Raw genomic sequence first — 22244 nt, forward strand, 5'->3', positions numbered from 1 at the left:
GCAGACAGACCTGAGTCTTTAAAGGCACAACTTGAGCTAGCTTGAACTGGGTTTTGGACACTTGCACTCTTGAGTTCTTACTAATAATAAGGCTAATGGAGGGGATTGAAAATTTGCACTGTTTGCCCTAGTGTAATTCAAAAGCAACCATAGACAATATGTAAATGAGTAGGCATGGCAACCAAATTTTATTTACAAAGACAGGCAGGGGTCAGAATGGATGCCTGAGTAGTACTTCACTCACTCTTGCTACAGAATCATTCAGTGGGCCAACAGAAGAGGTATGTGTCTATGCTGACACTACCTATCATTTAAGGCTAGCTCAGAGTAGTTGGGTTGTTATTAGACTAGATGACCTTAAAGAGACCTTTGCACTGTGAGAATCAAGGCTGCTGATTTTGTCCAGAAGATGCAGAGGTAGGCTATACACCTCCAGTGCAAGCTATATTTGGACACTTTGGAAGGGAGCATCCTCCAACAAAATGCCTCTAACCATAATTACCAGTTCTATAACTGAGCATATGTTGGTGGAAGCCTCAATTCATAGTGAGCCAGCTAAAATGCAAGGAAGGGACAGCTAGCAGATATTTCGAGTTAGAGTCCAGGCTGTTAATTACTTTTGTAAAAGAAATACATAAACATGCAGATGGCAATTGTAGTAAATATGCTCATCTACATATAAATATCAAAGTCCTATCCACACCACAAGGACTATCTCATGTGCAACATACTTCAAGAAATACTTTAAGGCTCGCTCCTCCACCTCCTCCACAATTGAACTCCCTTTAAAACCTCATGGCATGTACATATTGACTAAACAGTGGTTCTCAATCTTGATCATGCATCAGCATCCCTGGCTTTCTTGTCAGAATACAGATCACTGAGCCTGTCTCAATTCAGATGTTGCAATCCTAACACCCAGTACTTCAGAATGTGAATATGTATATAAATAAGGGTTTTCAAGAGAAAATTAAGTTAAAATGAGGTCACTTAGGTAGGTCTTAATATGACTGGTGTCCTTATGACACAGACATGAGCAAAGGGAACACATGACCTCAGAAGGAGGGAGATGGTCATCTAAAAGCCAAGCAGAAAGGCCTCAGAAGAAATCAACCCTATCTCCACCCTGATCTTCCGCTCTTAGCCTCGAATATTGTGAGAAAATACATTTTTGCTGCTAAGCCACCTAGTGTGTGGTATTTTGTCATGGCAGCTCTAGCAAACTAATATTATTTTAAGTAAAACGAAGGGTATAAAAACTACCAAGGAATCCCCAGGACCATGCAAGAGCTTTCAGAGTGGCAGGTGCTCTGCCCCATCAATCCCTAGTCCTAGCCCCATCATTCCTTGCCCAGAGGATTCTAACAGGTCCGCTCTGGCCTCCTTCCCCTGATCATTCTTCAAAGTGACAGTTTCAAAATACAAATCCAATGATGCTTAACCCCAACTACCACCACCTCCAGTGGCATTTAACACCATTCAATGGCTTCACTTTGTTGTTGGAATGAAGCCAGATTCCTTGCCATGATCTATAAGACCTTGCATGATCTAGCCCTCGTGGGCCTCCCCAGCCTCATCTCAGACCTTGTTCTCCCTGGCCACAGACAGCAGCCACACTGTCCTTTTCTCTTTTCTCTCCACTGTATCATGCTTCCTGTTTACACTTGGAGAGGCACGCTCCAAAAAAGATATGCCAGAGGTGCTTCCAGTTTGGTGGGGTTATACATCCTGGAAGATACATCCCGAGGCAGATGGCTTTCAGCAGGAAGAAGTCCTGACTGCTCATGCCTGACTGCCTGTGTCAGGTTAGCTATTGACAGAAACTAAGGAGCAGCTGAAATGCGTCAGGAGCAGTGAGTGAGAGGAGGGGGTGAAAAGCAAGGTCTCTTGAGAGGTGCACAGGGTGTTCTTCCCAATGTAGGCACTGATGGATCCTGGTGACGGCACCATTCATCTGGGACTTGTAAAAGGAGCTGAAGGGTGAAATTCTGGGCCTGGCTGCCAACAAGTCACCTGCTCTGATGAGCACGATGAAAGGGCTCTTTCTTTGGGTCTGGATTGCTCACTGCCCTTCCAGACACAAAGAGAAGCAGCAAAGCCTCTATCCCATGGTCACTGTCCTGTGTCTCTTTTTTATCATCATTTAATTATAGAGGCCTCTCTACAATTCAGTGAGATACCAAAATGCAGGATTGGATGTGTGGGTCAATAGTGTGATGAAATATTTGAAATTAAGACATTTGTATATAAGGACTCTAGACTCACAGTCAAATGACTCTTTCTACCTTGCCCCATTTACCTATAACCCAGATAAAGCTGGATTTGCCTTGTGTTCAATTTCTGTGCAGAGTTGTATTAAATTTTAATGGTTAAAAGAAACAGCCAGCAACCAAAAGTGATTTAAAAAGTAATTCAAATCTTTGCTTGCTTCTTTCTTTCTCTAAATCTTTTCCAAATTTATTTGAGGGAGGGAGAGAAGGAAGGAGAGAGCAGGGAGATAGAGAGAGGGGGGGAGAGGGAAGAGAGAGAGAAACATGCCCACTTACCAGTTCAGTCCCTAAATGCCTACAATGGCTGTGGCTGGGATCTGGAAACTCAATGCAGGTCTCCCATGTGGGTGGCAGGCCCAACTATGTGGGCCATTACTGCTGCCATCCAGGGTTTGCATCAGCAGGAAGTTGGAGTCAGGAACCTGAGTCCTAATTGAACCTAGGCATGGCAATGTGGGGCGCAGACCTCAAAGGACAGCCAAAGGAATAAAGTGTTTGCTTAATAACTAGCAAAATAGAGGCTAACTCAAAGTCTTTTTCACCCATTGCCTCATTTGACCGTCATCAACCATCTGACACAAGCAAGGCAAAGATCGTTCTGCCTGTTTTACAGATGGGCAACCTGAGGCTTAGGGAATCAAAGAACTGCCCAGATGCCCACATGAGTCCTTTCCACACATGTGCACACACAAATGCATAGATTGCTTTCTACTATTCTGTACCCTAAAATATTGGAAACTTCCCCTGGCACCAATGGTAGCAAAAATTATTATTACCAATAAAAGTTCAAGAAATGCCAATATAGTCATTAACATTTGTTTTGCAAAACATGGGTAGATGTGGTGCTCAGACAAGAAAGGAGCAAATATAAATGAGGCACACATGCATTTTCACTTGCTCAGCCTCTTTAAGCTAAACTAATGCCTTAAAAAAAAAAAGAAAAAGAAAAGTCCTACCAGAGTACCTCCCTCTAGCCAAAGGAGCCTTCTGTCCCCAGTTGGCTCCAGGAACCCTGGGACAATAATTAACGTGTGGGCCAGAGGCCCAAACTCACTGGCACAGGACAGATGCTCAGATGAGAGAGAAGCCCCAAATCCCACCCACATAAAAGACTTATTGACATTATCTGTTGAAAAGAATGGATTTCAAGGGAGACAGCCAGACAGAAGGAAAGCGGAATTTTGGCTATGGAAGAAGTAGGTGAGAGAGGAGGGGTGTACTTCTCACCTGTTACAAATCCCCTTGACTTTTCCCCAGAGCATTCTCTGAGCCTGCATCTGCAACAGGACTTTGTTACTGGGTAAGAAGTATTTTACCACAGTGCTGATGTCACAGACAACCAAATAATACAGGTCAACACACAAAATCTAGCTGTAAAATCAGAGAACTCCTGTGAGCAGATGAGCTGTGAGTGATGGCTGGCTGTCCTGGGCTGAAGGGTAAACTCTGGACCTGGGGCTAAGTCAAAGGAGAGAAATGGCCTCAGTGAATGCAATCAAATTCCAATCTAGAAAACAAAAGCCAGAAGGTTGTCTAATTGTCAGGGAGAGAGAGGGAAGGGGTAGGGATGAGAGGCTCCATGACTGGTCAGAGGTCTGAAAGGTGCCAAGAAAGAAGACAGAAATGGACACAGACACTTACTCTACTTGCTCTTGGACCTGCTGCAGGGCATGGCACAAGGAGGACCTTGAGGGTGGAAGACAGTTCCTGCAGTGATGGAGCTAGCCTGTTTATGTTTCAGGCTCCTCTCAGCCTTGAGACACATGTAGAAGCCCCAGTTTACAGTCCAACAGAGGGACCACAATTCATAGCCATAAATACAAAGTATCCCAGTCCTCTTAAGGATAATATCTCCTGAAGCTTCCCTTGGTCCCTGGATACCACAGTGACAGCAGCTGTATCCTCTGTCACTTTTCTGGAACCCTCCAAGCCCCAGGGAAGACCTGGTTCAGAGCAGGGAGTCTTGAGTCAGCAACAATATATTACAAATCCATGCAACAAAGCTCATGTTTGTTGGTGCAATTTTTCATTAATATTTAAAGGGTGATTTTTATGTACTAAGGACTAGGGGATACACTAAGAATAAAAGTCAAGTTTCCTGTCCTTTGGCAGTTTATATTCCCATGAGGAAGATCCACAATGAGTAAATAAAAAAGTAGGTATTTACAGAATGTGTAAAGCTGAATGAAGGAAATGAGTAAGTAGGAAGGAAGATAGGTTATCTGAAGGTAAAACATTTTAGCTGAGACTGCAGAAATGGGTGACAGTCATCCATAGAAGACCAGATGCAACAGCACATGTGGGCATGAAGGGTCCTGAGGTTGGAAAGCAATGGTGAGTTCAAGGAAGCCAAGGTAACGAACTTAAGGACAGTACAAAATAGGTTGGAGAGGAGGCTCCTGAAATGTACAATGCTCAGAAGTTTACCAAGCACTTTTACAGGTGTTGTTATAGTTGAAATCACTCTTTGAAGTAAGAAGATTGATAGGATGGACTCGGAACTGATGAAAGTACGAATTTCCAAGGTCATAGAGTTAGTAGGAGAGCTGTGAGTTGACATCAGTTCAGTTTCTAAGCCTAAGACTGTATTTAAGGGATACACATGTGCACACACACATTAAAATTGGGTATAATTTACAAACAACGGAATATACACTTCTCAAGTACAATGTGTTTTGACAAATATGTAAATCCATTTAAACAACATCTCAAACAAGATAGGGTGCATTTGCATAACTCCAGCTAATTTGCTGCAACCTTTGCAATCAATAACTTCCCCAATGAAAGGCAAATGCTGTTATGATCTCTGTCTTTGAAGTTCTGACATTGAACTTCATATAAATGGAATCATACAATGTACACTCCTTTACACCTGCCTTCTTCTGTTCAACATATTTCTGATATTCACTCATGCTGTAGCCTGTATCAAGTGTTTGCTCCTTTTTGTTGAGGAGCAGTAATCTAGCATGTAAATATAACACTATTTGTTTATCCATTTGTCCATAGATGAAAAACTTGGTTGGTTCTAGCTTCAGGCTATTATGAATTGAGCTTCTGGGAACATTCTTGCATAAATCTTTTTGTACATCTAAGTTTTAATCTCTCAGGGGCAAATATCTAGGAGATAGGTTATTGGATCATTGGGGTGTATACTTAATTTTTATGAAACTATGAATTTTAAAAACTTGTACCATTTTTAATTCGTACTAGAAATATATGAGAAATTTTTAGCTATTTGAGTGGGTATAAAGAGGTGATTTCAATGTGCGTTTCCCCATGGCTGATGATGTTGAACTATTTCTCGTGTGCTTACTGACCATCTGTATATGATATTTTGTGAAGCATATTAGAATTCTTATCCATTTTTTACTGATGTTGTGTTCTAGATAGTCATTGTCTACCTCAAAGTCACAAGATAATCTCTTATGTTTGCTTCTAGAAGGTATATAATTTTAGCTTTTAGTTTATTTAAGTCTATGATCTATCCCAAAATAATTTTTGTATGTTAATGTAACAGGGATCTTGTAACAGTATGAATGATGGATAAACTTGTCATGTATAAAAATTCCTTCATTTTTATTTAATTTTTAATTTCGGCATAACTAGTATGGAGTCAACTGTATAAATCTTAAACATACAGCTCAGTATTTTTTTAGATACTGTCCATCCATGCAACCACATTCAAATCCTTTGAGGACATGTTTTTAAAGTAAAAAGTATTTGTTAACTTCTCTTTGTGAGTATTACATCTAAATAATACTGTGGTAGCTCTTTGCCATATTGGATTTTCACAAACACAAGCATGTGACAGGTCCCAGGTATCTGAAGTTAGGTCCACACATAGATTTGTATGCAGAACTTCCCGGGCTTCTCAGTGATTTGTGGTTTATGGTTGGGGAACCAATACAATACAGCTGACTGATACAGGATTCCTGTCCTCAGGGAGCTTATAATCTAAGAGGGATGCTAAGAAATGTACATGAATAGACAAACCATGTTGATTTATAGCAAATGATCTGTAGCCATAAGAATGCTTTAAACCAAGAGCAGGGATGCAGAAGAGGGAAGACAGTGACTTCAAGAGTGGATGAGAGGTAGTTGGATTTAAGATATTTCAACCTAAAGATAGCTAGGATTTTGATACTGGGGATAATTATAAGTATAATTGGTTAATGAAAGTGTTTTTGTTAGGATCTTTTCAGATATACTTTACAGAAACTCAACTGAAACTTGATCAAGAAAAAAAGGGAATTTGCTCATTCTTACTACTAGGAGATATGGAGTGGCATGAACTTCTGGCTGGATTCAGGGAATTTACTATATGGTTAGAGCTATGATCTTCCTCTAGTTTTCGGATGAGTTCTTCCCATGTGTTGGGTGAGAATGACCATTGGTATCCCCAGAGCCTCATCTCCTCAGCTTAGCAATCTTAATGGAATGAACACTTCTCCTTCAGTGTTTTTTTTTTTTTTTTGACATGCAGAGTTAGACAGTGAGAGAGAGAGACAGACAGAGAGAAAGGTCTTCCTTCTGTTGGTTCACCCCCCAAATGGCCGCTATGGCCGGCACGCTGCGCTGATCTGAAGCCAGGAGCCAGGTGCTTCCTCCTGGTCTCCCATGCGGGTGCAGTGCCCAAGCACTTGGGCCATCCTCCACGCCTTCCCGAGCCACAGCAGAGAGCTGGACTGGAAGAGGAGAAACCGGGACAGAACCTGGTACCCCAACTGGGACTAGAACTCAGGGTGCCAATGCCACAGACAGAGGATTAGCCTAGTGAGCTGCGGTGCTGGCCCTCCTTCAGTCTTAATGGAATGAACATTTCTTCTTATCTCCCTTTGCAATTCCAAGGAACACTTTGATTTGCCTATCTTGGATTTAATGTCCACTGCAAATCCAAGGTTGATGGGATACTCTGATTGGTTAGCCTGGATCATATGCCACCCCTAAGGGGGAAAGACAGAACATGACACTGACAGCCTATTAGTACTACAGAGAGTTGGAGGCAAATTCTTACAAAGAATTAGGAGGGACAGTAAAATATGCTGAGCAGTTGCTTGGGCTATCATATTTAATTATAAGAGAATTAAGGCTTTGAGTAGGAAATGTGAATGGGACTGAAGAGGAAGGAGAATTTTCCCTGGCTATGGAAGTGTTGGCATGGAATATTGTCCTGCATGCCCTTTCCTAAACGGGGAAGTCACTGGTCTGAATATCATTCTCTGCAGTGCAAGACCATCTACTTAACAGATCCCAGGGCAGTCTGTGCAGCCTGGCAATCACTGGTCACCTGAGAAGAGCCACACAAGGATAACACCAGGATATGGATTTTGTACTGATGAGCAGGAGGTCAATACAGAGAATGGAAAGCTTTCTGGTCCTTTCTGTGTCCACTTTTCCAAGGATCTTCTTGATCATAATAAATAAATAAACCAAAATAACCTCCTGCCTTTATTTTAATAAATGAATTTTGATTGGTACATAGCTTCACCCGTTTGTCTATACTTTGTATGTGGTAGCTTACATGCTACAGACACTGTGTAGCCTGCAGAGCCCAAAATATTTACTGTCTGGACACTTATAGGGAAAATTGCCAAACCCCAGTCTAGTACAACACGTTCCCTACTCAATTAAGATTGTCCTATACATTAAATTTGCCAGATTCATGCCTAGAATGAAAAGAGATAATTCACAGAGAGTGTTTAGGATATGCTCTGACATGTATAAAACACTCCTTAAATGTTACTAAAAAAAGTCCTGGGTTATCAATACATACCTTTGTTCTTTCTTACCAGTGGAATGATCAGGAAGTGACTGTATCATAACAATACAATGTGTTGATTGATTTGTCTACTTAAAATGGAATTTTCCCAATACATTCAAATGTATTTTATTCCTTTGTCAGTATTAATCATTAAGGAGTATTTTCCTTGGGCCAGGCACTGCGCTGAGTCTCTTACTCAATGTTGCTATAGTATTCTCATCTTGAGAGGAAACTGGAACTTGGGCAGGGAGAGGTACAACGACTCCCAGAAGGCTACACAGCTCATCTGTGGCCAAGCTGGAATTTGAACCCAGGCAATCTGATTTTACAGCTCCAGCTTTTATCAAATACATTATCTGGGCTTCTCAATTTGGTCAGTAACCTAGTTTTCAAAGTGTTAGTTTGCACAGTCCCCAAAATCGGAATCAGGTAACACATCCTCCCATGAGCACAAGGGCGGTGATGCTGAGAGTCATGCACGGTGGGGCTGCAGGACTGCTGCTGTGCATCCTCCCTGCACCCCACACTCTCCCTCTTATCCTGTCACACCTGCATCATGGCACCTTGCCTGCCTCTCACTGCCTCTGGGCTCTTGGATGCATCAGTTATGTGTTGCCAGGGAGATCTTCCTGAATAATGCACAGCTCTGGTCAGGTCACTTAGCTCAAAACCTCTGTGACTCTTCCTTGGCTCCAGATGGTAATAGACACTCTTTAGCCTGGCATCAGAAACTCTCAAAGATCTGGTCCTCACCTGCAGCCTTATTTACTCCGCGCTCACCTTCTCATACTCTGTATAGACAAACCGGACTTCCTGACATTTCCTGAAATGCCTTCTATCTTTTTATTTCACCGTCCACCCCAGTTCCTAGCCAAGGGCCCAGGATTTGAGAGTTGTGAAGTAAGAGTTTCTGGAATGCTTGCCTGGGAGAAGGAATAAATAAGGCCACAGGGCAAACTCTTTCTGTCCCATATATGCTGTCCTTTATATGGTCCTTTTCTGTCCCTTATATAAAGTTTCCTTCCCCATCAAGGTCCAGGTTGAGTGATACCTTCCCAGACCTTCCAAAGGGGTTTTTTGGTCTGTCTTCTCAACTCTTTCTTTCCCCTTCCCTACCCATCATGGCGTCCCTCATATTACAGTCATGTATGCTTGCATCTGCCTCCTGGTTACACTGCAGGGATGCAATCTGAGGTCAGGCTCTCGGTCCTGTGCGTCTTTGATTCCACAGCACCAGAAACATCATGACCCTATAGAGTTGGGATTTGTTTGATTGCTCAAGTGAATGAGCAAATAGCACAGGGACAGACAATTGCAAAAGCAACCATGCTGATCCTCATTTTCCTCCAGTGACCACTGACAGAAAAAATGGGAAATAGTAAAAGAAGCAGCAGGAAGGAGAGAAAGAAGACCTCAGAATCAGATCAAGGTGAATTAAACACCTGTTCCACTTCTCCGTAGCTCATGGGAGCTTGTCTGGGTGATTTACCTTTGAATCTTACTTTCATTTTGTATAAAATGAAGAAATTCCTCTTTTTGTATATTCATTCAAGACTCTGTCACTTGAAATTTGACATTTGGAGCCAACTGTCTCTCTACTGCACTTCAGTTTCCTCCTCTGTAAAATGAGGATAACAGTAGTGTCCACTTCATGGGACTTCTGCAAGGGTTCAGTGGACTAATGCATGTGAAGAGTTTCGCTTGTGTTCAAGAAATGCTGTCATGAGTGATCAATAGTCTGTTTTTAACACTGTGTTGACTTCAGAGGACCCATCAGAGAACAAAACAGACAGGGTCTGCCAATGCCATCATGTGGCTCATAGTCAAAAGAGAATTTAAGAGATGAAGCAAATGAGCTAATGAACAAAATTATTATTGGTAATAGTATTATTATAGATTATAGTAATTTCTGTGAAAAATGGTGAGATGCAGTACAATATGGGGATCATCCTTAGATCCAGCATTCACATAGGATTGTTGTAAGGATTAAATAAAATTAAGACAAGCATACTTTGGAAAATTAATGGAATTAAAAGATCAGTTTATCTTGGTGCCAAAATTTTGAAATCCATGCATAGTTTTTTTCATTGTATGCATTTCCATGAGCTCTTTGAAGTGCCCTTGTATATGCAAAACATTTGCACTCAGATAGTCTCTAGTTGGAAAAGAATGTTTCTTGATTAGGAGGAGAAAAAACTAATCTGAAGCTAAGAACTCTCTGATGGGGTTGGGCTTCTCTTTGTTTCTGAAACGCTGCCTCCCAGGTCCCTTCTCCCTACATGTAACTGGCCCAGGCTCTGTCTCTGCCCTTCGAAAGAAGGATTTATGGTCACCCGAGCTTCTTGCACCATATAATCCAGACATCACAGGCAGTTCTCCTTCGAGAACAACTCATGCTGGCGGTGAAAATATCTAATTTTATGGTTGCCTTACACTGTCTCAGACAGGCAGGGCCGGGATCCCTGGGCTGTTTCCCCAGATCTCAAAACACAGGAACAGACCTTGGCCTGCCCATGCTCCTGAATGCTGAGAGCAGCTTGCAGCGGGAAGATTGGCACTTGGTGGAATATGCTTCAGGTGCTTAAAATAGATCAACTGTGTCATTAGACTATTGCAAAGCAGTCGTTTCATTGGCCCTGCCAGTGCTGGTGAGGGCAAGCTATAATAGCCATTGGAGAAAGACCTGTGCTTTGCACAAAATTAAGCAGATGCAAGGAAGAAACTTTGGAAATGATACAGGCAGCAGACAGAGGAATTCTGCCAGGAGAGGGGGATGGGCTGTTGCACAAGCACACAAGCAGAGACCATAGCCCTGTGACAGCAGGGTGGTAAGCAGGGCCTGTATGTATCCCTGTCTGGCTGGTAATGCCCTCAGAAAAGAGACCTAGAGACACCTAAGGAGTCAAGTACAACACCACAATGGCATCTGAGATCATGGAGAGATCATCCGTACTCTCAGGCAGACACAGATCAACATGTGATTCCTTCAAGGGCCTCTTCCCGGCAGTTGTCAAGTCTCTCCACCATTCTGGTCACTCCTTTCTGGGCCTGCCCCAGGTGACCACTGTCCTTCCTGATCACAGTACTTCAGAAAGTGTCTAATCTGGGTTCTGCAGAGTGGTGCTCTGATCTGATGTCCACATAGCCTGAAATCACATTTCCTAGCAGCACACATTGCTCAGCTGCCTACTTCTGAACTTGAGCTTAGTCCCCTACCTAACCCATAGTCTTTTACTCCAGTGGCTGATATTAATGGTGTTGTAGATATTGGGAAATGATGATGATTGAGGAGGGGAGGAGTTCAAGTCATATTTGAGAGGTAGAAATCACCACATGTAGTGACAGACTGAACACAGGAGAATGAGGAAAAAGAAATGTCGAAGAGGGCAACTTGGACCACTTTCTAAGCACTAACTTAAGTGACTGGGTAACTGGGGCCAAAAGAGTTAAAGCTGTTTTTTTTTTTTTTAAATAAGAAAATTTAAAAGTCTATTAATGTCAGAGAGAAGGAGAGATTAGATAGATAGATAGATAAATCTTCCATCCACTGGTTCACTCTCCAAATGCCTAAAATAGCCAAGGCTGGACTAGGGCAAAATGTGGGAACCAAGAACACAATCCAGGTCTTCCATGTGGGTGGCAGAGATCCAATCATCCAAGTCATCACTGCTGCCTCCCAGGTTCTGCACTAGCAAGAAGCTGGAACTGGAAGGCAGAGGTATTGGGAAAATCTGAAGGATGCAGGTGTCACACTAGCTTTCCAACCTCTAAGCCAAATGGCCACCATCATCTCCCCTGCACTCCACCTTTTTAGAGAGAACAAGTTTATTACATTTCAGGTTGAGCTTAAAGAGCCTTGGGAATGTCCAGGTGGGAATCTTAGCAGATTCCCAGAAAGATGGACTGAGGACTTAGTAGAGAGATCTTTATGCTAGGGTTTAGTAGAGCAAGCTGGCATTTTGTTAATGAATGAATCTATCAGATATCTTTTGAACACTGACTATGTGCCAGACACTGTGCTTTACTCTCTGCAAATTATTTGCTACCCTGATTTCTTCTAGGGGAATAAGGAAGACTGTGCTCTCAACAGAAGAAATCATGTTGGCATTATGCACTTTCTTAAACAGGAGAACTCTATAATAAGAGAGCAAAGGCCTTGAGTAAGTGATATGGGCTGGCTGTTGTGGCTATTCAGGAATTGCCCCTTAGCTGGATGGCTGTCTAACTGACTTTGCCGATAACAGGGTTCATGCTGTTCACAAGATGTCCTCAACTGAATGAGACATGTCCTAAATGTGCAATCTCTAGAACAGTTCAGCCTCCCAGGATGCCTTCTTTTGGCTGGAGGAGGCTCTCAGGGCTGGGACCAGTCATCCAGAATTGCCCTCCTTTGCTCTGTGCCCCACTATCTGCTATCAGGTTCCTTGGGAACAAAGCTGACCTCCAGGAGCTGGGCAGGGCTGTATCTGTAAGATATGATGTCACCCTTCTGAGAATGGGTCAGCTGGGAAAATAAGGACCCATAACGGAATTTTGTTCACTTCAAGAGGACATTGAGGCCAGCGCCATGGCTCAACAGGCTAATCCTCTGCCTAGCGGCGCCGGCACACCGGGTTCTAGTCCCGGTTGGGGCCCGGATTCTGTCCCGATTGCCCCTCTTCCAGGCCAGCTCTCTCCTATGGCCCGGGAGTGCAGTGGAGGTATGGCCCAAGTGCTTGAGCCCTGCACCCCATGGGAGACCAGGAGAAGCACCTGGCTCCTGCCTTCGGATCAGCGTGGTGCGCCGGCAGCAGCACGCCGGCTGCGGCAGCCATTGGAGGGTGAACCAACGGCAAAGGAAGACCTTTCTCTCTGTCTCTCTCTCTCACTGTCCACTCTGCCTGTCAAAAAAAAAAAAAAAAAAAGAAAGAAAGAAAGAAAGAAAGAGGACATTGATAGAGTGGCAGTCTTGATCAACCGCTAACTCCAGACAGAACTTCTCCCATACTCATTAATGGATATGCCGCAGTTTCTTCATCTCTGTGAAGATGCATTTCTTGAGACCTGAAGTTATATGGATCACCTGGACTGGGGTTTAAAAATCCAAATGACTCCAGGGGGCAAGGTAACATAATAACATAAAAATATTATGCTTTCTTTGTCTAAGTTAATAGGAAGTCATGACAACTGTGGCAATCAGGAGACTGCCAGTATGAGTATATGCCCCATCCAGAGCTGGCAATCCTACTGACTGTTGTCACCTAGGAAACAGGGTCAGGATTTCAAGATCTTCCAGTTTTGTTTTCTTTTTAAGAGAAGCTAGAAATCTTAGTTTCCCAATAACTGGCAAATGATCCAAATTCATCAAATACCCAATGTAGGGCAAATAGGACATGACCCATTAGCTTGCCACCGGGGGCACATTTAGGGGCATATGACCTTCATGGTGGAAAGATAAGGACTATGTCCATCAGATTTCCTGCCGTGGCTCCAGTATTATGCCTAGTGCAGAGCTGGAATTCAGTAAATATCTGTTGAGTGAACAAATGAACAATACAATTCTTAGTCTCCATGTTGGACATTCCCAGGAACTAGGTAGACTGAAAGCCAACACCAAGCCTGTAAATTACCTTACACTATTGAAACTCTACAGTTGTGTATATTGTGCCAAATGGGGCTGGGTTGAAAGTATGTTCTCAGAAACAGACCTGATGTGGATGTTCTAAGTTAGCAGTGGACCTCCCGGGTAGGGATCTCCTACCTGTGAACACTTCCCATCAGGTTCCAGAAAGAAAGCCTACCTCTGCTGGTCAGGCATGGTAAAATAAGGGTGAAAGCATCAAGGCTACATAGATAACTTTTATGATACCCATATTTAATAGTCAATTGTCAGTGTGCTATACTAGCCACTGGAAGTGGCTGATTTTAGAGAAAACCAAGCCACAGGGGAGCTGTCACCTCAAGGAAGAGATACTGTTAGGGACTAAATGGTATCCATCACCTAATTCTGATGCTGCAGTCCTAACACTCAGTGCCTCAGATTGTGACCTTATTTGGAGAACAAGTCTTTATAGAGACAATCAAGTTAAAGTGAGGTCATCAGGGTGGGCCCTAATCTCGTACAGCTTGGCATCCTTATCGAAAGGGGAGGTCTGGGCACGGGAACACTTAGGGGAAATTTGAAGAGGCGTGGGAGACGCTGGACATCTGCATGCCTGGGAGGAGGCCTGGGACTGAAGCTGTCCTCACAGCCTGCAAGGAAATGGACACTTCCATTTTTAGCCTCTAGGACTACAAAACGGTACATTTCTGCTATTAACGGCAGTCAGTTTGTAGTATGTTGTTATGGTGGCCTTAGCAAATTAATATATGGGCAGCCTCCAAGATGTTCATGTAAAATGTATGTTATGGAAAAAACTGTACAGGGATTTCAATTTTTTGCACCAATATAAACTTTTTTAATTTCATTTTTCATGAACGTTTTGATGTACTCTAGTACACTACTTGTATTCATTTTCAAATACTGACTATGTAGTGGGCACTGTTTCAAGCAATTCACAATTACTAATATATTTTTGTAACAACTCTGTGGGAAAAGTGTATGATTATCCTCCTGTGACTATCATTAAGGATGAGGAACTGAGGCACAGAGAAGGGAAGCAACTTGCTCAAGGACACACAGCAAGTAAAGGGCAGGAGTGGAATGTGAACCCAGCAGTTAAGCTCCAAGTGTGCACCTTTAAGAACTATGGCAGGATGACAATTTAACTAGCAAAATACCCAAATGTGGAAGGTGCTTCCTCACTTCTGGTTGTTTTCTGTCCTATGACAATAGTATGTGGCTAATGCTGGGTGAGAGCCAATTGTTGACCATTCACCACAGCAGATGCTATCTCAGCAAGAGAAAGCCTTTGCCAGCTAGGAAAGTCGGAGTTCAGAATTGATATCACTTCCTCTATGCATTCCAAGTGCTCTCAAAATCATGTTGTGATTTTCAGAAATGTGTTACACTCCTTTTGGATGATTTTTGAATTATTCCTTACATGATTTCTCTACCACCACCCCTTCTCCCTTACCCTTCCCTTAGCCTCAAGCAGTCGTTTATCAATAGCTGCTTCACTCATTTGGGAGAACTGTTTTTAGAAAGTCTCTATCCTTGTGACACACACAATCATCTCTATTTGGTCTGTTTTGCAAAGTGGGAATTTCTTGATAAGGCGTTCTACTGTGTTTGTGTTTATCATGTATCTTTTCCTGAAGGGTTCTTAGAGTTCCTGATCTAGGCAATGACATTAATGAAGGAAAGTCAGCTGACTCCTGGTGATGGGTGACTTCCATTTGGGACACCCTTGCCTCTCCAGGTCTATTCTGCTCCCTTCACTGACCCTATAATGAGCCTTGAGAGGTTGCCCATTTCCCGTCTTTTAGCTGCCTCCTTCACCCTCTGGCTTGGGATTGGATTTGGTCAGTGGGGAGTACCTCGGGTGGGAAGAGAGAGGAGTCAGGATATTTTCTTCTTGTTCCTTCTTGGGAACTGGACTGGCTGCCTTCTCAGAGCTGGGAGCCACACTTGTGTCAGGCAGCTCTATACCCAGTTGGGTCTCTGGTTTCCTTCTTTCACTCCTTCAGGTTGGGGGCAATTGTGGGAATGGGCCATGAGCCACTGGCACTAGTCTCTTGGTATTGTGTCACCCTTGCTTCTCTTAGTTCTTCCAAGTCCTTCTCACAGACTTTAATTATCCATCTGTTCCCTGCCGGGCCCCTAACTGATAGAATACTTCTCTTTTCCTTCACCATATAGCACAATCAGATGATAAGCCATTGAATCTTTATTTTCAAGAAGATCTTCCTCCTAATTTCTAGTCTTATTACCATCACCAAAATCCTTGTCCTCACACCTTTTCTGAACTTGGGTTACTGTCTCTCACTTAGGATCCTAACATCCTTCTTGTCAACCTCTGCCATATAATATTTGGATAATAATCTTCCTGAAAGCTTCCCAAAGGCTGTGGCTTTTCTGTGTACAAAACCCAGAAATGGCTGTAATATCAGAAAAACAGGCTAATTTTCAATCAGGAATTTGCTTTTTCATGACACCATCATTCCAGAGCTTTGTTTTACTTAATGGCTAACTCAACTTCAGACTAAACTGCATTCACTGAGACCAACAACAAGTTTCTCATGTTGCTTTATTCAGTAGCATTTTGCTACTCACATTTTACACATGATAAAATTAATTCGCAGTGATGAGATCTTTTCTGTTCAAGATCACAGAGATAGGGCATGATAGATCATGAACTTGAACTCAGGAATCACTACCCCAAAGCTCAGATTCTTCCTGTTTCAATGTGGTGTCTGCTTATCAAATGATACCTTTGTGGACTTATATGACCCTGAATACTGTCTTCAACAAAAAAAAATCTTCTCCCAAAAATCAGCTGTTAACATGCCAATCCTTGCTAAAGAGCAACCAAAGGCCAGAGGGCAAGAGGAAGTCTACGAAATGAGGGAGGATGGTAAATGGTACCATTGTTCATGGTGTACATGATGTTCACCTAACTTTGAAGATGAGCTGACATAGGATTGTGCAACAACAGGAAACCCTGAGCTTTCTGAAGTGCTGAGAGATTCTGATCCAAGTGAGGAACATGGCATTTTATGGCATACAGAATTGATCCTGGTGCTCAGAACCCCTGGCACAGTGGGGTCAACTCAATTTCCTTTGGCTTTTGAACTTCTAGTGCCAGCATGGTAATTGGAGACACTGATAGGGAACAATTAAAGATTTAATGTACTCAAAGAATATTAGATGGGTGGTGCTCCACGCCCCAGACTGTGAGAGCAAGCAGTCTGGATTCTACTCCTTCCCCACTCTGTGGGTACAGAAAAACAGCCAGTGCACAAAGCAGAAGAAACATCTCAGAATATGTCATTGTTAGGGGATACCTGCCACAGCTCTCAGGGTGCTTGCTGTCAGGTGGGGTAGGGCCTTCAACACAGTGACCGCACGGATACACATGTAATGATAGAGACGAGGCTCTGAAGGGACAGGGCTAAGGTGCCCTGGAAGCATACCTTAGCGGGGGTGTTAGCTTGGCTGGGTGGCTGGGGAGGACTTCTGCAGCTCTAAGGGTGAGCAGGCTCTGGATGAGCACATGGGTGAGGGACTGGTGCTGGTTGGGAGAGGGCACTTCAGGGAGAGGGAACAGTGCAGGACAAGATGGCAGGAGAAAGTCCTTGGCAGGAATGGGAGGAGGCAGATGTTATGGGGATACAGAGAATGGTGCAAGACAGATGAGGTGGAGATGGTAAGAAGGCCAGGTCCAGGCCACATGGAACCCTACAGAGTATCAGGCAGAGGGAAGATGTGTGGGAATGACAGGAGAGGGCTGAAGTGGATGCCAGGAAGCCAGGCAGGGGCTGCCTCAGTAGGTTGGGACAAAAGGCAGATCTTTGGAATTAGGCTGGGAGTGGGCAAGGGAGGAAAGGCTGGTTGGTGGCAGCACTCCACAGAAGCCAAGGTGGGAGAGAGCGATCTGCTTCCCTTTCTTTCCTCCAAAGTCCTTCAGCCAAGGGTGGAGCCACTGGGAATGAGCCCAGGCTCTCCCGAGCCCTGGGTGTCCTGCCCATATCTTTAGCATCCTGTTCTCTCCTCAGGGAACCTCCTCACTCACACTCTGCATTCTACTCAGGTCTGGCCAGCACTGCCCCCTCCCCCTTTTCCAAATTATGCGTGCTCTCTAGAGTGCTGGTTTCTTGGGATGCTAATGGTCAGCTAGACTTCAGAAGACAAGATTCTGATGAAACTAAAATTCATACTGAGGAGTCACTGACTGAGCAAGCTTCTGTTTCTGTCATCTGAGAAATGGGTGTCTTATTTAAAAAAAAGCAATTTCATTTGTTTACAAAGCATTTCCTCATAATCCACTTTAATCAGGTATGCATCTCAAACATCAAATATGCATCTCAATTCACAATGAAGGTTGTGACATCTAAGAGAGCAAGTAACCTGCTTGCTAATGTCTTTTTTGTTTGTTTGTTTGTTTGTTTTGACAGGCATAGTAGACAGTGAGAGAGAGAGAGAGAGAGACAGAGAGAAAGGTCTTCCTTTTGCCGTTGGTTCACCCTCCAATGGCCGCCGCAGCCAGCGTGCTGCTGCCGGTGTATGTGCTGATCCGAAGGCAGGAGCCAGGTGCTTCTCCTGGTCTCCCATGCAGGTGCAGGGCCCAAGCACCTGGGCCATCCTCCACTGCATTCCCGGGCCATAGCAGAGAGCTGGCCTGGAAGAGGGGCAACTGGGACAGAATCCGGCGCCCTGACCGGGACTAGAACCCCGGGTGCCAGTGCCGCAGGTGGAGGATTAGCCTATTGAGCCGCAGCACTGGCCACTAACGTCTTAAAGTCAACTATGACAATGGCTACCACCATGAGACAGTGAGAACCTGGCCACCCCCATCACTGATGTGATACCAGTTATGTCCATAGCTAAGGGACTACTAGCTGTATTTTACATAAAACCTTATCTTTTGGTGTCATTCCATCCCCATTTTTTGCAAATGGGACAATCCTGCTGAAGACCACACAGCTACCAACTTACTGCTATCAAAGATAAATCCTCAGGCTACTCTTCTCCAAATGAAAAGTAATAAGCTCATTAATAAGCTTGTACTTTGCCCCCACTTCAGTGTTGACATTTGAACCACTGATTAGGAATTGTATTCATTGTCAAGTATGTTGCACTCTAGGTACCTTTTTAAATCAAACAATTACCTGCATGACTTAAAATTTCTAAACACTGGCTACAAAGTCCAACCTAGCAGAATGGAGGAATAATACCCATCTCACAGGAGAGTGAAGTGTGGTACAGCAGGGAAAGTGCTTAGCTCTGGGCCAGCAGGAGAGCAGGGACTCCATAAGTGGAAGTGAAAGCAAAACTGAGTTTCTGCTGGGGATAATTTCAGATATGAGAGATAAGCTAAGAATTTCACATCTCAAAGGGGAACATTCTGCTTAGAATAAGTCACCCAGGACCTCCCACCAATGCCCTTCTGGCCCTGTTACCCCTTCACCCCATGAGGTCTGATTCTACTCTCTCTACTTGTAGATGCTCTGAATTGGTTTTGTAATGGTGAGGCTACAGGCCTGAACTTACATCTCCCCTCCTGTGTCCTGGGGAACTCATTTGGAGAAGCATTTCCCCTTATTGGGAACTGGGTTCCTGTGGCTGTCCTAGCCACCTACTCTCTTTATTTCCTTCTACCTCTGCAAAATAAATGCACTGTCCCTACCTCAAAAAGTATAGGAAGCTAGAATGGAATTTGTATCCATCTTTTTCTTCTGTGGTATTCTATCAGTCATTATTTCTTAAATGAAAGGTGGGAGGGTGGGTTTCTATTTCCTTCTTTCAGACATACTCAGTGCTGAAAAGAGGACAAGAGTTCCTTAGGATTCCAGGGAGAGGAAAGGGCAGAGTCAGCTGCTTGTTGGTTTTCTCAGTTCCTTGAAAAATAGATGAGCCATATTTCTCTGCTGTCATTTAGTGGGCAAGAGCTCCCATAAACACATTTTTTTCCTAGAGGTAGGAGAAGTGACAGGTAATCCCCACCTTGACTTGTCTGAAAGCATGCAAATGCAAACATGTGGCCCACTAGGTGATGGGGTCGACAACATTTTACTCTTTTCCTGAGCCTGGTATGAAGCCAAAACACTGTTCTGTCAAAATCAAGAGGCAAAATTCTTTGGCTGTAAGAGGCAGAGAGAGAGGCCAACCACACTCGCTTGCTTAGCATAGATATGTAATACACAAAGGAAGACAAGGAGATGACTCATACAAATACATAGTAAATAAATATATTTCATTTCCATCTCAGTGGCTTTTGCTTTGTTTTCCTCTTCTCTATGCCAACGACCTTGCAATGGAGGGAGGGTGAGGAAACAGTGGGTTTTGGCTGGACACAGCCTCAATAAGGTACTGATTTTTCTGGCCTTGCTGCTCAGATCTGTTTTAGAAAAAAAAAAAAAAACTTGCAGCTTTTCGATGAGAAAACTCTCTAATTCAACCCCTTTGGTCTTAGAGACGAGCAATGTGAGATGCAGAGAGGGGGACTGTTAACCAAGTCATAGATCCAGGGAAGTAAATGTGTGTAGGGGTTCAGCAACCCCCACCTGATGCTGGGATGACCTGGACAAGCTAAGCTGGCAACAGAACAGGAGAGGGAGACTTGGACCCAGATGTGCTCCCCCAGGCCACAGCACCCCAGCTGGTGCGCACAGCCAAAGGGACTATACTGAAGAGAGACAGACTCTGCCTCCTTGTGTTGCTGACTGCATTTCTCTGTAGCTGAGGCCCAACCCAGCAGCAAAATGTCTGGGCCTGGCCCTGCAAAGCAGCTGCTGCCTCTGGCATGTCAGAGCTGTGCCCAAAAGACTCCCCTTTCCTCCCCACCTCGGAGCTGCCAGGAGCCTGCAGGGACGCAGAGAGATGAACCTAGCCCACCGGGCTGAAGGCCATAGGAGCTGGATCTTTCACAATTCCAGACCCGAAGGTGGCTTCGTGGGGATTTGTTGATCAAATTGCTCTTTCCTATCCCACTGCCTGCTCACGCCCACAGCCCACCCACCACCCACAGACCAGCTTCCTGCTCTTTGCAGCTTCGGGACAAGTAGGGCCCTCCATGGGCTTCCAGATGTGTGCAAAAAGGACTCCTCGGAGGCCCCGTAGGCAGACAATGGTCACACTACAGCTTCCTAGGCCTTCCCAGACGCTGCTAGAAGGAGACACGTAACCTCCCCAGTACAGGCAACTGGCGCCTCGGATAAAATACTAGCAAAATTATCATGAAAAGCTAGACACAACAGCTCTGTGTCTGCCAAGGCGCAGAGAAAGCCGCAAGAGTCTGGGGGGTCAGGTGTCCACGCAGATGCCAAGCTTCCTGCCTCCTTCCAGGCAGCCCCGGCGGCGCAGGCTCCTGCACCACCCGCCCCCACCCTGTTCCCATGGCAAAGGAGAGGAGGATCCACTTACTGCTCGTGTTCATGGTGGTGCCTGTACCCGGGGTCTTTCATTCACCACGGTCGCTTTTCAAATCTTGCGTTCTTCGAACCTCACTCATCACCTGGGGGGTGAAAAGGCAGTGCAGCGCCCGCTTGTATCCTCAGGTGCGCTTTCCCTCTGCTGTCCCCTGTCCGTCTGGGCTGGAGCCACTGGCCTTGAAGGCGAGTGGACTAATAGGCGCAGGTGAGCGCGAGAGGGAGGAGGCGGCGGCGGCAGGGAGGACACCGGCGCCCCGGACCCCCTGCTCCTGGGATCCGAATCCCGGGCAGAAGCCGGGCTGGCAGCGCCTGCTCGCGCGCAGCCGGGACTATTCCAGCCCAGAGGCTCAGGAGCCCAAAGGGGGTGTGGACCACGGGAGGCAGGGCGGGGGCAGCACGTCCCCGCCCGGCCTCCAGCAGCCGCGACCCGCCCAGGGACCCACCTCTCGGCCAGCGTCGGGAGCCCGAGGCCCCTGCCCCGGCCCCTGCGACCGGCTCATGAATCCTGGTCCTGGTCTGGGGTCTCGAATTCCAGAGCGAGCAAAGCGCAATAGGAGAGCTCGCCATCCATGATGCGGGCTCGCGGGTTGGCAGCACAGGGGGGGCGCGGCCGCTTGCTGCTGCCACCTGCTGGACGCGCCAGCGCGTGTCCGAGGCCCCGCCCCGCCGGCTTCTGCCTAGCTGGGTCCTGGGAGGTGACCGGGGGTGGCTGAGAGCCTCGGATCCTGGGCCCCAAGGAGATTCTTGCGCACTTGTATTCCTGTCCTCTGTACTGGGTCAAAGGGCTGGACCATGATAGGAAAAGAAAGTTATTATTGGAACTTTGCAGGAAGACAGTTCCCACCCCAGCCCTGGTCTGGAGCAGGTCATTGCTCTCTCTGTGCCCAGCTGGATAAGCCAATGAGATAGTGCGGATTCCTGCCACCCCCCAACTTCAGTCTCCACTTGCATCACTTACTCTCTATGTCCCTTGCCTCGGATGCACGTGTTTATTACCTGTCTCCCCCTGTACAATGTCAGCTCCAAGAAAGAATGGGCCTTACAGTAGGGTTTACCTCACTCCCACTCCAGCCCAGCTCCCAGTGCTTGGCACACAGTAGTTATCAGTAAATATTTATTGACAGAATGACCCAGGTCTTTTTCCAAATCTAATATCGCCAATATCTACACGAAGAGTAGAATGTCTCAGCACCCTCAGCCTG

The 22244-nt window shown here is 45.1% G+C and overlaps 1 protein-coding gene across 1 annotated transcript in view; it reads right to left on the minus strand.

Annotated features, from left to right (window-relative positions):
* The window catches only part of ABLIM3 (actin binding LIM protein family member 3), a 124240-nt gene extending 102888 nt beyond the window's left edge, over window positions 1–21352 (minus strand). The window contains exon 1 of the mRNA XM_062188876.1: window positions 21035–21352. Coding sequence (XP_062044860.1) covers window positions 21035–21047 — 13 coding nt within the window. The 5' untranslated portion in view covers window positions 21048–21352. The remainder of the gene's footprint in view (window positions 1–21034) is intronic.
* Window positions 21353–22244: the final 892 nt, after the last annotated feature.

This window comes from Lepus europaeus, chromosome 4 (assembly GCF_033115175.1).
Source record: "Lepus europaeus isolate LE1 chromosome 4, mLepTim1.pri, whole genome shotgun sequence".
Taxonomy (NCBI): Eukaryota; Metazoa; Chordata; class Mammalia; order Lagomorpha; family Leporidae; genus Lepus; species Lepus europaeus.